This window comes from Hemiscyllium ocellatum, chromosome 11 (genome assembly GCF_020745735.1).
Source record: "Hemiscyllium ocellatum isolate sHemOce1 chromosome 11, sHemOce1.pat.X.cur, whole genome shotgun sequence".
Taxonomy (NCBI): domain Eukaryota; kingdom Metazoa; phylum Chordata; class Chondrichthyes; order Orectolobiformes; family Hemiscylliidae; genus Hemiscyllium; species Hemiscyllium ocellatum.
The window spans coordinates 87304157-87320704 of NC_083411.1; the positions used below are offsets into that span (position 1 = coordinate 87304157).

The window sequence follows — 16548 nt, forward strand, 5'->3', positions numbered from 1 at the left end:
TGCAATATATTTGTCTGTCTCCTCCCTCCATCCCCTGCCAACCTCTTCCTCAAACCAAAACAAATCAGGCTAGAAAAAATAATTGTGGACTACCTAATATAATTTCTCATGTTTATTGCTCAAATCAAATAATAGTTACCTTTGAAAAAAATGAATATGTATTTGAAGCGAAAATGGGTTGGATTTTGCTGTCAGCAGCGAAGCAGTAGCATTGACCACTGATCTCAAATAATATCTGCAAAGATCTACAGTCTTTTTGTGCCACTGATTTTCTGTTTCCTGGTGGCAGTTTAAGTCTGTTGCTAAGTCAAGGGTTCTCCAGTTGTCAGCACCAATGATATAAGCAAGCAGGGTAAGCAGCCATTTACTTTTAGGTATTCTTACAGGCTGCAAACCTGAAAGTTAAATGCACTGGATTCCTTCAATTTAAAGTTGCAGAAGACAAAATTAAGGTATTTTAAATACTGTGACAGTAATTATGCATTTAGTATCCCATTTTAAAAGTTATACATTAGGGTAGCATGGTGGCTCAGTGGTTAGCACTGTTGTCTCGCAGCACCAGGGTCCTAGGTTCAATTCCATTGTGTACATGGTCCCTGTGTCTGCATGGGTTTGCTCTGGTTCCTTTCACAGTCCAAAGATGTACAGGCCAGGTGAATTGGCCATGTTAAATTGCCCATAGTGTTAGGTGCATTAGTCAAATATGGGGGGGGGGGGGGGGGGTTGCTCTTCGGAGGGTTGGTGTGGACTTGTTGGGCCGAAGGGCCTGTTTCCACAATGTAGGGAATCTAATAACTCGAAGGTTATTATGGTGAGCCCAAAAACAAAAAAAATTGTCAATTCCACAAATGTGTAGGGCTTGTTTAATTAGATGAGCACTTGAAATGTCATAACATTCAGGGCTATGTGGGAAAGTGGGGTTAGTGTCAATTGTAGTGAATTTTTGGTGGTACAGATTCTACAGGCTGATTTTCTTCTATGACTATAACACAAATCATACACAACTTTTAAACGAGTCTTTCATTCAACAAGTGATTGGCAGCCCCAGAGTAATTGTAAGCAGTGATAATTGACATGGTATTAATGGAATATGGGAGGTGTAAAGGCAAGACGGTCAGTGGGTGTGGGTATTCTTCATATCTGCAACCCAATGTTTGAAAGAATTGGAACTAAAACACAAATATACTCACTATAAAATCATCAGGGGCATGGATAGGGTGAATAGCCAAAAGTTCTTTTCCCCAGGGTAGGAGAATCCACAACCATAATGCTTGGGTTTCGTGTTACAGGGAAAAGAGACCTAAGGGACAAGATTTTCACAAAGACGTTGGTGGTGTTTGTATGGAATGAGGTACCAGAGGAAGTGGTGGAGGTGAGTACAATTATACACATCCAGATGCTTTTAAATGTTATAAGGTGTGGATATGGGCCATATACTGGCAAATGGGACTAGATCAATTTAGGACATTGAGTCAGCATAGATGAGTGGGAGTGAAGGGTTTGTTCCCATGCTGTATATCTCTATGGCAGCAGGTCTGGCAGCATCAAGTAGAGTTAGGTTATTGGATCCAAAACGTTTTCTTCAGAACTGTGTCACGACTTTGTTGAGCCCTTAGAAGGATAGGGTAGACAGGCAACTGTAAAGTCGATAAGACACCTTCAAATGTAGTAGTTCAAATACATTTGCATAATTATGGACATCCACAAATCTCGAATTTCCTAAGTCGTATCCAACCTCTGCATTAATATGTCCCGATAAGACAGCACGTGCTCTCTCACGCACATTTCTCACCGCTTGATTTTTAACCAGAGGGAAAGGCTTCAACCGGTCTCCGAGGTAAATAAGGTGTTCCTAGCTGTTACCCATCTTGTGCAATTTATTACAGTGCCACCGCTGTCTGGAGTTTGGTTTTCATTTCACAGTCGGCCGGGAGGAAGTCACCGTCCTCGTTTCGTGATGGTGAGACCCCGACCATCTTCGAGCTTCCGTCCTCTGTCCAAACGGCTCGAGAACACACGTTCAAAACTCAACCGACACTCTCACGTGGCCAAGTGATGTCATGTGACCGGACACCCTCGCGGGCGGAGTCTCTAAGGCCACGTGGGGACGCAGACCCAATAGGATCGTCGCAAGTGGGCGTAGGGTGTGTGACGTCAGCCGCCAGGAATGGGGCTGATGAAATGATGTTTGTGAGACGGTCAAAGTGAGTCACGTGTGTGCCTTGGGATGGTCGTCAATGATTCCTGACCCCACACCATGTTATGATACTGCTCACTTCTCAGGCGCTGTTACTGAGGCCGGGGCTTTGGTTAATCACTGGTGTATCTCAGGTATTCAATCCATTGGGTGTCAAGCAATTGTCAAATTGCAACTGTCATTGCGATTCAGACAGTAACAGGTGCTCCATCCATCTGAGAGAGGTTGCAGTTTCGCCAGTAGGACCTGAGAAACCTCGAACTCTGTAGCGTGGTTCCTTCAGTTATGTCAGTCAGTTCAGAAATTAAACCTGACAGCATGGATTCTGCACTAACAAACGGTACTGCCGTTCCCAAAAGAGACTGGTCGGCACATGCTTAAAGTTGTAGTTATCGCTGCTGCTGTTCTCGGGGGAGTGAGATTGTCTTCCAAGAGGCTGGTGGGTGAGGATAATTGTCTTTGCACTATCCATTCCAGACCTGATTTTGTAGTTAGATTGTCACTTTGTCACGTCCAAGTGGAAAGTCTTGGCAGTAATGTGAAGGCCACAGTGTCCTTGTGGCCTGAGAGATCAGGGTCTCTCAGCTTGGTCTACATTACAGCCTGAGATCAGGGTGTAGAATGCAGCTTGGTCTACACTACAACCTGAGATCAGGGTGTGATTGCAGCTTGGTCTACACTACAACCTGAGATCAGGGTGTGATTGCAGCTTGGTCTACACTACAACCTGAGATCAGGGTGTGATTGCAGCTTGGTCTACACTACAACCTGAGATCAGGGTGTGATTGCAGCTTGGTCTACACTACAGCCTGAGATCAGGGTGTAGATTGCAGCTTGGTCTACACTACAGCCTGAGATCAGGGTGTGATTGCAGCTTGGTCTACACTACAGCCTGAGATCAGGGTGTAGATTGCAGCTTGGTCTACACTACAGCCTGAGATCAGGGTGTGGAATGCAGCTTGGTCTACACTACAACCTGAGATCAGGGTGTAGATTGCAGCTTGGTCTACACTACAGCCTGAGATCAGGGTGTAGATTGCAGCTTGGTCTACACTACAGCCTGAGATCAGGGTGTAGATTGCAGCTTGGTCTACACTACAGCCTGAGATCAGGGTGTAGATTGCAGCTTGGTCTACACTGCAACCTGAGATCAGGGTGTGATTGCAGCTTGGTCTACACTACAGCCTGAGATCAGGGTGTAGATTGAAGCTTGGTCTACACTACAGCCTGAGATCAGGGTGTAGATTGAAGCTTGGTCTACACTACAGCCTGAGATCAGGGTGTAGATTGAAGCTTGGTCTACACTACAGCCTGAGATCAGGGTGTAGATTGCAGCTTGGTCTACACTACAGCCTGAGATCAGGGTGTAGATTGCAGCTTGGTCTACACTACAGCCTGAGATCAGGGTGTAGATTGCAGCTTAATCTATACTACAACCTGAGATCAGGGTGTAGATTGCAGCTTGGTCCGCAGCTTGGTCTACACTACAGCCTGAGATCAGGGTGTGATTGCAGCTTGGTCTACACTACAGCCTGAGATCAGGGTGTTGATTGCAGCTTGGTCCACACTATATATTACTTTTATGGTACTTTTTCATATCCTGAAACTGAGATATTGGACTCTGTGGAATCTCTGGCTTTGTCTCAGAAATTCTCATAACATTTTTCTTCTAAACATTTAACTGAGAAAAATGTGCATATTAACACTTGGCAGTACAAGAGACCTACAGCATGGAAACAGACCCTTTAGTCCAACTCGTCCATGCCAACCAGATATCCCAACCTAATCTCATCCCACTTGCCAGTACCTGGCCCATATTTCTCCAAACCCCTCCTATTCATATACCCATCCAGATGATTTTTAAATGTTGCAATTGTACCAGCCTTCACCACTTCATCTGGCAGCTGATTCCAAACACATGCCACCATCTGTGTGAAGACATTGCCTCTTAGGTCTCTTTTATATCTTTCCCCTCTCACCCTATACCTATGTCCTCTAGTTCTGGACTTGCCCCACCCCAGGGAAAAGACTATCTAAACCATGCCCATGATGATTTTATAAACCTCTGTAAGGTCACTTCTCAGCCTCTACCCCAGGGAAAACAGACCCAGCCTTTTCAACCTCTCCCTATCACTCAAATCCTTCAACCCTGGCAATGTTCTTGAAAATCTCATTTTTTTTTCATTTTCTTGCAGTTTTACTTTAGGTTACAAAGGAGAGCCTCATGAAATTATTCCCCATCAAAACTACTTGAAGATAACATCCATTAAAGGAAAGAGTGGTGAGAAGTACTGAGATAGTAATATTGAAGATCTCCTTGAAGAAAATGTGTGAAAATTGATTCCAGAGCCTACCTTGCATGTACTGTACCACTCACAAGGTTCATGATTTGTTTTCCTTTGAATCAAATAACTACTTGTGGTGAAAGTTGGTAGAAAAGTTAGGCTGAATTCAGCACTTTGTGTGGTCAGTGCCTGGAACTGGTGGTAAAAGTGGTCTAAGTTGGAGATTTGCTCAGCAAAATTGTCCCATTTTCCCAATAAGACAAATCACAACTGTCACTGAACGGTATACCTATGAATTGTCAGAAATTCCATTCCTAGATGATCTTGTTAAAGTACAGATTTGAGACGACCCAGGGAATCCCTTGTTGACTCAACCTGTAAGCCTCTCTTTGTTTGTCCCGGAGGTCATTCTTGGTGATAGTTGCGAATAAAAACTCTTACAGACAGTTTAATTAATTTCAGTCATCCCCTTTATTTACCAGTAGCGTCACTGTTACAACATAATGCTGATACCTATAAGCTAAACTAAGTAGGTTCTAATAACCCAGGAGAGTAGGACACCAGCTCTTCAAGAGCCCCAGCATGCTACTCTGATGTACTGATATAGAGTTGCTTCCTTCATGCAAAAAGTTTACAAAAACATTGTGTGTTCTTAATTAGATAAGTGAAAGACAATAATTTGTAAGGAAGAGAAGTTAATTGACAGATCTGTGTACACTTGACTAATCATTCCTAGCGCTCTAAGCCATTCATCAGGTGGGAAAAACAAATCCAGCCAAGTTAGGCACCTGCTGGTGATATAAGCTCCTATCGTAAAGAGGTACCAGTCTGAGCTAATTGAAGAGTTCACAAGGTATCCTTGCACAGCTCGCATGTCAGATACAATTGTTTTACAAAATGGCTTCTCAGCAAGGAGGACAAACTTTTGACCGTAAAATGGCTTCCAGACATATTGTGCCAGAATCTCTTCAATGTTAGGTTTAGAATAATTTTTAAGTTAGGAGCAGCCTCCTGCTTTTTAAGCACTGAATCATTCTGTACCTGAGGCTGAGATGTTATCGTAAGGTTGCATTTAAGCTTTGAATTAGTCTTTGAATTAACCATGCTTTCTTTTCAGAGTTGTGATTCAATTTCAAATAAGATATAAGATCTGATTAGTTAGAGTTGACAGTGGGGCAGTCTATAAGGTCTGTAGAGTGGACTGTAAGAACAGCAAGTAAGTTAAGGCTTCATCAATATTACCTTTTACAGAGTTTGCATTTCATAACCGGTAATGGCTCATAAAGTCTCAAAAGTGCAATTAAGTTCAATCCGTAGCAGGTAAGCACAAAGAGTTAATTTTCTACTGGCATGGCAGTCCCAGCACTAAAATGGTCTGTCTCGCTTTCTCTTGTCCTTTTGACCTCTCAAGTCAGGGACTTGTAACAGCAAAGATGTTTTTCCTTCTGTGTCTGCCTAGCTTGCAAGAGATAATAAGAATCCATTATAATTGAGAGGACCTGACCATCAATTACAAGGCTTTTGATAGTACCAAGTTTCGTTTCGAGGTCAGAATCAAACACTGTCATTAATTTCACAAAGGGATAGCTGTGAATGTTATCACTGGGTATCCTGTTTACACAGATTCACTGATGTTAAGGCAAATGTTCTTAATTGCCTTAGAGCATCCTGTTATCACTTAGTGAGAACAGATGCTTTTATCTTCTGCATAATTTGGGTTCCCCCTTTTTCTGAGCCTCACTGCCTATTTTCTAGTGTGCAGCAAATATATTCTATAATTCTATAGTCTAAATGTCTTGGTACAAGTTTTAAAGCTATAGACTTTCTCATACTAATCAAACCTAAAACTAGCTGCCTCAGACTGAGACTTGTATATTTTCAAGAGAAGATCGATATAGTTCTTAGGGCTAAAGGGATTAAAGGGTGAGGAGTGAAAGGAGGACAGGATGATCAGCTATGATCATGTCAAGTAGTGGAGCGAGGCTCAAAGGGCCAAGTGGCCTACTCCTTTTCCTGTTTCTAAGTTTCTATTTTCAGTGCTTTTTATTGCAAGTACAATCAGGCCAAGAAATCCTAATATACTGATGCTTCTCCTGCAATCAAAATATACATCCAAATGTAGAATGACTAATCAACATAAATGCATTCACTTTTAAAGAAAATTATCAATCTAAAATTATCAAATGAAAGGATGGGGAATAAGATGTCAATGGCCTATTTCTAGTTTTTCTATTCAAAGCACAGTGTAACAAAACTCTCTTTACCACCATATATCTACATCAACCAACTGAATCGACTAGAGATCTGCTGTCAGCCTTCATGAATTATTTCCCATTGAATTACTGCAGGCATGAGTCTCAGAATGACCATTCACCTCTTCTGTACACCCAAGAAGGATTTTTTTTCCATGTAGGCCCACCCTTTCCCACTTCAGAATACTTTAAAATTGCAAATGAATCTGCATCCTACAAATCTGTTTAGTTTGCGTGCAACCTTATATGCCTTTGAAATGATGGGCTTGGCTTAATTTATTGTGGCTACAGCAGATTAGTTAGGACATATTAGAACATTTCGCATTATGCATCCTTCATGATTGCCAGTGTAGCTTGCTCTTAATAAAACCAGTAATTCATAAGTGAAAAAATATTCCTGATAGGAATATTTACATTAGAGTAATTTTGCTTTGCGTGACTTTATAGTTAAGAACATAAATTTGGTCTGAATCTAGAGTCAAAACCAACCAGTCACAGAACTCGAAAGAGAGAGAGAGATGTTAGAAGAGCTTAATCATTTTAAATAATAAAAGATTAAATAAGCAGCTCTAGGACTTCTGTATATGAAAGTACATACCCCCAGAATTTTGCCTAAGCTTCATGGATGTCATCAATTATGGAATGAAATCAGGTGATTTTAAGAAAATTTTACAGCAACTTGCTCGAAGAATCACTGGTCATTGAAATAAAAATATGATGCTCTATCACATTTTTGTTACTAGAATTTGCTAGCATGTTAACTAAATCCTTTACAATAAAACATTCTCAGAAGATGAAACAAAATCTGGTGGCAAAGAAATAGTACTGACTTTTCCTACATTTTGACTTTTTAAATTAGAATGGAATATTCTTTATTGTCACGTGTACTCCAGTCCAGAAGTGCAGGAGTACATTGAAAAGTTTTTACATTGGCTGCCTTTAATGGTGCCATCTTAGGAACAAGTACATAGGTACAAATCTTGGATACAAAAGAGGAAAGGTAGTAATATGAACTACTGTATCTTAAAAAATAGGTCAAAATAAGACAGTTATAACATCGTTAAAGGATTGACATTACAGGCTGATAAAGAATTTCAAATAACAGCAACTCAGCACATGGTCTGATCGCCTGCGCCAGACCCCAGTCCAACAACTGTCTCGCTCCACTCTAAGTCTCCAGTCTACTCCACAATGGCACTCAGCTGCACTAAGGTAAGTTGGCTGCTCTGGGACTCGTTCACCCTCTGGTTGCTCTGGGACTCGCTTCCCCATGCGCTGCTTCAGGATTGCTAAAAAGAGAGGGAAAAAATTGTAAAAAGAGAAGGAACAACTGGGGCAGCGGAGGCTCCGTGTGGAGTGTCTCATTCTGGTTCAGTTTTGCAGGAAGTAAAAAAAATTGATGATCCTCAAAGACTGAGTTTGAAAATTTAAATACTTACTTAAAGACTTGTATTTAAACCGGTGGTTTAGCTTATACAGGAATAGAAACTAACAAGGTTGTCCCAATTTACTTTTGGTGGCCTCTTCATTTCAAATGTTACTTATTTAACCTGATGAGGATTTATAATAATTATTTTTCAAATGAAATAAAGAATGATAAATAAAATTTTATTTTGATCCTTCAGCTGCCATGACAGAGCCAGTATTTGCAGCACCCTCTGATTTGATAGATTCTGGTCCAGCTCCATGTGACCTAAGTTTCATGGAAGTTATTGGTCAGAAAATGAGAATTCCTAATAGACTGAAAGTCACTGAGGAGCAAGAGGAGGAGGAGGAGAAAGCAGAGGATATTCACCTATCAACACTGCAGATGCAGATTCCCGAAAGAATATCGATGGGAGGTAAATTGTGTTACCATCAATAAATTACAATCAAGTTTGTATTCTATGTTCATATCCATATATTGATCAAGGTCATTACATCACTGAAGGAATTTTATGTATTGTAATGGGAAATTATTACATAGAATGGACAGGCCAAGCAAATCCGGTTTATGCCGCACACTTGCTGCCATTTATCCTTTTTAATCTATTAACATAACCTTTTCCTTTCATCCTCATGTATTTATCAAGTTTCCTGGTTTAAAAAAAATACATGTATGATATGAGCCTCAACTAATTCTTGTGATAGCAACTTCTACCTGAATACATGCTTGTTATTTTAGTATCCCACCACAATGACAGGATTTAAAAAAGAAAATGTTAATGAGAAATGAGCAATGATACAAATTTGTATGTATTGCCCATCTCTGTATTACCACGAATTGTTCAGTTGTCTTCTGATTTCGACAGTGCATCACTTATGCTGATGACAGAATTATACAGAATTTTAACACAGTAATGAAGAGGAAGCAATTATATATATGTCCAAGTGAGGACTATGTGTGACTTGGGAGCTTAGATGTGGGTGAAATCCTGTGACTTTTCTGCTCTGCTCCTGTAAAGTTGAGAAATGAAGAAAACATGACAAAAAAAAGCAATGCAATAAATTAATAATGAGTTGAAATGGAGTGTAAAAGTGGTGGTGGTGGCTGAATATTGATTAAGGAGTCCATTATTATGCCAAGGAGGGATAATATCTTCGGCTTGTCAATTGAAATTGTTTGGATAGAACTTAAAACAGAAAGGGGTGTACTATAGACCACAAGACAGGATAGATGAAAGCCAGATACTTAGGCAAATAACAGTAATAGGATAATAGGAGATTTCAAAATGAAATTAGGAGAGCAATGAGGGGGCATGAAAAAACACTTGTGGGGAATTTTAAGGAAAATCCAAAGGTGCTTAGTAAGCTTATTAAGGTAAGTGAATAACCAGGGAAAAAATTATTGGCCCCCATTAGGGATCAAAGTGACAATCTGCCTGAGTTGTAAGACAGCTGAGGCTTTAAATGAAAACTTTGTATTTCTGTTCATTGTTGGGAAGGATAATTCAGGCATAGAAATCAGGGAAGGGGACTGTGATATACTTGAATGAATTAGTATTGAGAGAGAAGAGCTGTTCGTGGTTTTAGCAGGCTTGATAATGGATAAATTCCCTGGCTCAGATGAGACATATTTCTGGCTTGTGTGGAAGGTAGGGATGACTTTTCTGTGGCTGTGACATTAATTTTTAAATCCTGTCTGCTACAGGAGAGGTGACAGAGGAATGGAGGGCAGCTAATGTGATACCATTCATCAAGAAGGTTGGAGGAATAAGTAAGAAAATATAGGCCAATGTACATAACATTTTTGACAGGGAATCTATGTTGGAAAGGTTCTGTTGGACAGATGTAATCTCCACTTGGAAAGACAAGAAATAATCTAGGATCGTCAGCATCGCTTTGTAAGGAGGAGATTGTATCTAACAAATTTAATTTAATTTTTTGTAACTGTACCTGCATCTACCATTTCGTCTGCCAGTTCATCCCACATCTAAACCACTCTCTGTGTGAAAACATTGCCCCTCGGGTAACTTTCAAATCTTTCTCCTTTCACCTTAAAAATATGCCCCCTAGTTTTGAACGAACTCACCATAGAGAAAAAACCTTTACTATTCTCCCTATCGATGTCCCTCATGATTTTATAAACCTCTATGTGGTCACCCCCTCAACCTCCTACACTCCAGTGGGGAAGGAAATGTCCACCTCTTCCTGTAACTCAAATTCCCCAGTCCTGGTGACAGCCTGGTAAATCTTTTTTGAACTTTGTCCAATTTAATAATATTCTTCCTGTGGCAAGGCAACTGGAACTGTACACAGTATTCCAAAAATGGCCTCACCAATGTCCTGTACAACCTTAACATGATGTCTCAACTCTTATGCACACTGGTGTGAGCAATGAAGGAAAGTGTGCCATGTGGCTTCTTAACCACCCTGTCTACCTATGATGCACTTTCAAAGACCTATGTCCCAGAATGCATAGGTCTCTCTTCGAAACAGTACACAGGGCCCTACCATTAACTATATACGTCTGGCCCTTGTTCACTTTACCAAATGCAATACCTCCTATTTATCTAAATTAAATTCCATATGTCACTCCTCAGCCCATTGGCTTAATTGATCAAGATACCTTTATAATCTTCTTTGCTATTGACTATGCCAGCAATTTTAGTATCATCGGCAAACCTACTTACCATTCCTCATAAATTCTCATCCAAATCATAAATAAATGATAAACAACAGTGAACCCAGCACCAATCCCTATCCAACACAAGCCCAAAATAGTAACCCTCAAACACCACCCTCTGCCTCCTACCATCAAGCCAATTTTGTATCCTGTTGACAAGTTCTCCCTGAATCCCATGTGGTCTAACTTTACTACATGCAGAACCTTGTCAAAGGCTTTACTCAAGTCCATGTAGACGACTTCTACCGCTCTGCTCACACTAATCTTTTTTGTTACATCCTCAAAAAAACTTAAATCAAGTTTGCGATACATGATTTCTCACACAGTATTTGGAAAGCCAAGGACTGATTAGGGGTAATCAACATGGCTTTGTGCTTAGGAAACCATGTCTCATAAACTTGATTGAGTTTTTTGAGAAGGTAACAAAGAGGATTGATGAGGGCAGAGCGGTAGATGTGATCTATATGGATTTAAATAAGATGTTTGACAAGGTTCCCATGGGAGATTGATTAGCAAGGTTAGATCTCATGGAATACAGGGAGAACTAGCCATTTGGATACAGAACTGTCTATAGAAGACAGAGGGTGGTGGTGGAGGGTTGTTTTTCAGACTGGAGGCCTGTGACCAGTGGAGTGCCACAAGGATCGATCCTGGGTCCTCTACTTTTTGTCATTTACATTAATGATTTGGATGCGAGCATAAGAGGTACAGTTAGTAAGTTTGCAGATGACACCAAAATTGGAGGTATAGTGGACAGCGAAGAGGGTTACCTCAGAATACAACAGGATGTGGACGAGATGGGCCAATGGGCTGAGAAGTGCAGATGGAGGTTATTTCAAATAAATGCAAGGTGCTGCATTTTGGGAAAGCAAATCTTAGCAGGACTTATACACTTAATGGTAAAGTCCTAGGGAATGTAGCTGAACAAAGAGACCTTGGAGTGCAGGTTCATAGCTCCTTGAAAGTGGAGTCGCAGGTAGTTAGGATAATGAAGAAGGTATTTGGTATGCTTTCGTTTATTGGTCAGAGTATTGAGTACAGAAATTGGGACGCCATGTTGCGGCTGTACAGGACATTGGTTAGGCCACTGTTGGAAAATTGCATGCAATTCTGGTCTCCTTCCTGTCGGAAAGATGTTGTGAAACTTGAAAGGGTTCAGAAAAGATTTACAAGGATGTTGCCAGGGTTGGAGGTTTTGAACTACAGGGTGAGGCTGAACAGGCTGGGACTGTTTTCTCTGGAACGTCAGAGGGTGAGAGGTGACCTTATAGAGGTTTACAAAATTATGAGGGGCATGGATAGGTTAATTAGGCAAAGTCTTTTCCCTGGGGTGGGGACTCCAGAACTAGAGGCATAGGTTTAGGGTGAGAGGGTAAAGATATAAAAGAAACCTAAGGGGCAATGTTTTCACGCAGAGGGTAGTGTGTGTATGGAATGAGCTGCTAGAGGAAGTGGCGGAGGCTGGTACAATTGCAACATTTAAGAGGCATTTTGATGGGTATATGAATAGGAGCAGTTTGGAGGAATATGGGCTGGGTGCTGGCAGGTGGGACTAGCTTGGGTTGGGATATCTGGTCGACATGGACAGGTTGGACCAAAGGGTCTGTTTCCATGCTGTACATCTCTATGACTATGACACAAAGTCATGCTGACTATCCCTAATCAGACCCTATCTATCCAAATGCATGTAATTCCTATCTCCTGGAACCCCCTCCAACATACCCACCACTGATGTCAGACTCACCAGTCTATAGTTCCCAGGCTGTTTCTTACAGCTTCTTGGCAAGATCTCACTGGACAAACTAACTAAGAAACTAAGAGCTGTGGGATCCAGTGAAGTTTGGCAAAATCAGTTTAGTGGCAGAAAGCAGAGGGTGATGGTTGAAGCATGTTTTACCACTGGAAGCCCATGACAAACCACAAGGTTTGATGCTGGGTCACTTGGTTGAGAGGGTTCGAGAGATTTGAGAAAACTGTTTTTCTTCATACAGTTGTGGGTATCTGGAACTCACTGACTGAGCTGGTAGTAGGGGTGGGAACCCTCAAGACACAGTTGAATGCTTGAAATGGCATAGAATGCAAGCATACAGCCCAAGTGTTGGAGAATGGGAATAGAACTGGTAGATTTTTGATGACTGATGTGGGTGTGATGGGCCAAAGAGCCTTTTTAAAGTCTGACTCTAGTTAAAACATTAATAATTGATGACAATGACCAGCCCAAAGTACCAACTAAGCTAATTGATAAAAATCTTTGATATATTTTCAAGCAAGTAGAGCTAGAGAGAAATAGATTAGGCCCCAAGTTGTCATCAAAGGGAAGAATTTGGAACTGAGGCCAACTAAAGTAGTTGGGTTTAACTAACACTGATCTAACCTCTGCTGCATGCTCCAAATTGGCCTTAGCGGAATTCATATGAGTGAGGTTAGAATACATGGTGCCTTTTAGCCTGGGTTTTCTTCTGCTTGCAATTTGTTTCGTGGAAGGTTTTTGGGGAGGGAGCAGAAGAAACGGAAGGGTACGTTTGTGTTTTTCACACTCATACAACAACTCGGACTCTTATATGTACAGACTTGCTTCCCTACTCTCTCGCTCTCTTTCACACATGCATACTCTGACTTTGTCTTGCATACACATTCACTCTTCAGAACGGGCATACTTTCACACATACACTGACTTCTCTTGCACAAATGCACAGATTCTCACACTTTCTCGCTCTTGCATACTCATTTCTCATACTTATGCACACATGCTTACTCTGTGTGTGTGCCTCTCTCTCTCTCGCACGCGCACACACACTCTCTATTTCAAATAAAATACTCAACAAAGGCTAATGTCTAAAAGGAATGAGCTCCTGTGCATCAGGTCAAATTTGAAAAAGAAAATCCTCAACTGACTGTCCACTTTCAGTTGATGGATCAGTGCTCCTTCATATGGAGAAAGCACAGAAAATAACTCATGCACAGAAAATACTTTTGATTGAGGATGCAATGTCAATAGGTGCAGCATGAGAGTTCACTATTGATGCATTTGGTGAGTCATCAAGACTTAGCCACCAGATTAAGCTTGTGGCAATTGCTGAGATAACAGTGCCTAGGTAAAATTTACCTGAACATGTCACCTGACACAGATGCAGCTTTTCTCATGACAATATTGGTAGGAGTGACTGAGAATCATTGTGGATACAAAGTCTTCTCATTTTATTCTGGCACTACCACTATACTAAGTGAGATGGATTCAAACTGATCGAGCTGCCTAAAACAGGACAAGCATGATGTGTAGTATTATGTCTGCAGCAGAATTGTGTCACTGATACACAATTTGGACTCAGCCAGGCACACTTGCTGCTGATTTTCTTTGTTTTATTCAAGCATGAGGAAAAGTGAGACTGGTGGCCCTTGTCATCAAGGCACCCTTTGACCGGATGCAGTGTTACAGAGTATTAGCCAAATTGAAGTGAATGTGAATCAGAGAAAATGTTGATTGATCAAATTAAAAGATAGTTAGAGTTCAATCATCTCACTCCTGTTCCATGCATCACTACCTAAGTTTTTCAGGATATTCTCTTAAGTCCAACAATCTTCAGCTACTTTATGAATGACCTGGCCTCAATCATAAGGACAGGAGATGTTTGTTGATGATTGCTGCTGTTGAAAATATTCACAATATCATGACTACTCAGATATTGAAGCAGTCTTTGATCCAATTTTAATTAGACAATGAACAACATTCAGGTTTGGGTTGATAAATGGCAAGTAACATTTGCTCTACTCAAGTATCAGACAATTATTGCTATTAAGTAAGAAACTAGCCATCTCCTTTTCACATATAGTCACAATGCCATTGCTGAATCTACCACTATTACCATGTTGCAAGCTATATTCCTTTAACTATTTCTGCTGCTATGTGGGCATCCAAGGTTCATGCGCAGCAGCACCTTCCAAAATTAGAAGTTATTGCATGCACACAGTGGCTGTGCAACTTGGAGCAAGCATTGCCTAGGCATTACCATTGATGGGAAACTGAAATGGACCAGCAATTTTAAATACTGTAGCTCCAGGAGAAGGTCAGAGGCTGGGAATGTTGCAGTCAGCAACTCGCCTCCTGAATTCCAAAATCTGACCACCGTGAACATGGCACAAGCCTGGAGTGTGATGGAATGTGCTCCACTTGCCTTGATGAGTACCACAATATTGAAGAAGCTTGACACCATCCAAGACAAAGCAGTCTGTGTGATTGTTGCTTAAACATTCACACAGCATACTATTGGGACACCATGAATGCAATGTGTATCACCTCTAAGCTACCTCCAACCTCTACCTGAAAATAACAGCAGCAACAGGTGCATGGGAACACAACCTCATTTAAGGATGGAGAATAAATATTATCAGCTATAGCAATTGGCCTCTTTAAAGACAAGCTTTGAAGAGTCACGTGACCTTCTAGTCCAATCAGGGACCAAATAGAGAATCTGTAAAAGGTTATGCGGACTCGCTCAGCAGTTGAATCTGGGAGCAAGTTACATTAGGATGTATCATGTACTCTGTAAGTGTTATTATATTCAGCTGTTTTATAACTTAACTAACACAGCTAGATACTTTCAGCTATGACAGATATGACTCAAAATAAGAACCCAATGTATAGCTAAGTGATTAGTTGTTTCAAATTAGAGAGCTTATTAATTGGATTTTAAAGATTGCACTTTTCTCTTTAGAAACAGAAATGCAGGATATTGGTGCAAGACCATACTTATATGGTTGGTTCCACAACAATCCATCAATAACAGATCCTCCACCACTCAGTATCTCTCCGAACTTAATATTTGGACCCAGCCATGCTTTGAATATGGACCGACCTGAGAGTCCAGTGCAGGTGTGTGAACAATAACATTGTGTTTTTCTATATAGTATAGACGTACTTTTGAGGTTGCCAGAACTGCTGTCCTTCTCATTCCATCCAGCTACCCCATTTAATGGAATGTAAAAATAGGAAACAGAGTTTGCATTTTTATTATGCCATCCATATCCCTGAGTTATCCCAAAGCAGTTTATAGCTAATAAAATTATTTTGAAATGTAATTAAAGTTCAAATATAGAGACCAACTGCAGTCAATTTTCACATAATAAAGTCTAACAAGCAGCAGAGCTGAAAATGTGTTGCTGGAAAAGCGCAGCAGGTCAGGCAGCATCCAAGGAACAGGAAATTCAACGTTTTGGGCATAAGCCCTTCATCATTTATGCCCGAAACGTTGAATTTCCTGTTCCTTGGATGCTGCCTGACCTGCTGTGCTTTTCCAGCAACGCATTTTCAGCTCTGATACTCCAGCATCGGCAGACCTCACTTTCTCCTCTAACAAGCAGCAATCAGACAATTGACTGAATAACAACCAATGCTGGAGATCGCAGTGGGTCAGACAGCATCTATGGAGAAAGAGCAAATTAACATTTCGTGGTGTTGAATGAGGGAAGCAATTTCGATTAAAACAGCAGGAAAAAACCTCTACTGTTCATTTGGATAGTACCATGGGATCATTTATGTTCAGTAGATATGGGGCTTCTTGTTTCAACACCTCTGGAAGACAATATCCCCCAACAGTGCAACATTCTGTTAGTGCTGTATTGAATTTTCAGACTGGATTATGTGTTTAAATCTATATGAGGTCCTTGAACCCATGGACCTTGTGACAAGGAGATGTAGGCATTGCTATTGGC

The 16548-nt window shown here is 40.9% G+C and overlaps 1 protein-coding gene across 5 annotated transcripts in view; it reads left to right on the forward strand.

Annotated features, from left to right (window-relative positions):
- The first annotated feature begins 2153 nt into the window (after positions 1-2153).
- The window catches only part of LOC132820229 (mitochondrial fission factor-like), a 36652-nt gene continuing 22257 nt past the window's right edge, over positions 2154-16548 (forward strand). For 2 of the 5 annotated variants that reach the window (XM_060832224.1, XM_060832228.1), the window contains exons 1-4: positions 2154-2204; positions 4393-4478; positions 8360-8575; positions 15552-15709. In XM_060832224.1, coding sequence (XP_060688207.1) covers positions 2182-2204; positions 4393-4478; positions 8360-8575; positions 15552-15709 — 483 coding nt within the window. In that variant the 5' untranslated portion in view covers positions 2154-2181. Of the gene's footprint in view, positions 2332-4392; positions 4578-8359; positions 8576-15551; positions 15710-16548 lie in introns of those variants that run through there. The other 3 variants (XM_060832225.1, XM_060832226.1, XM_060832227.1) reach the window with 3 other exon arrangements.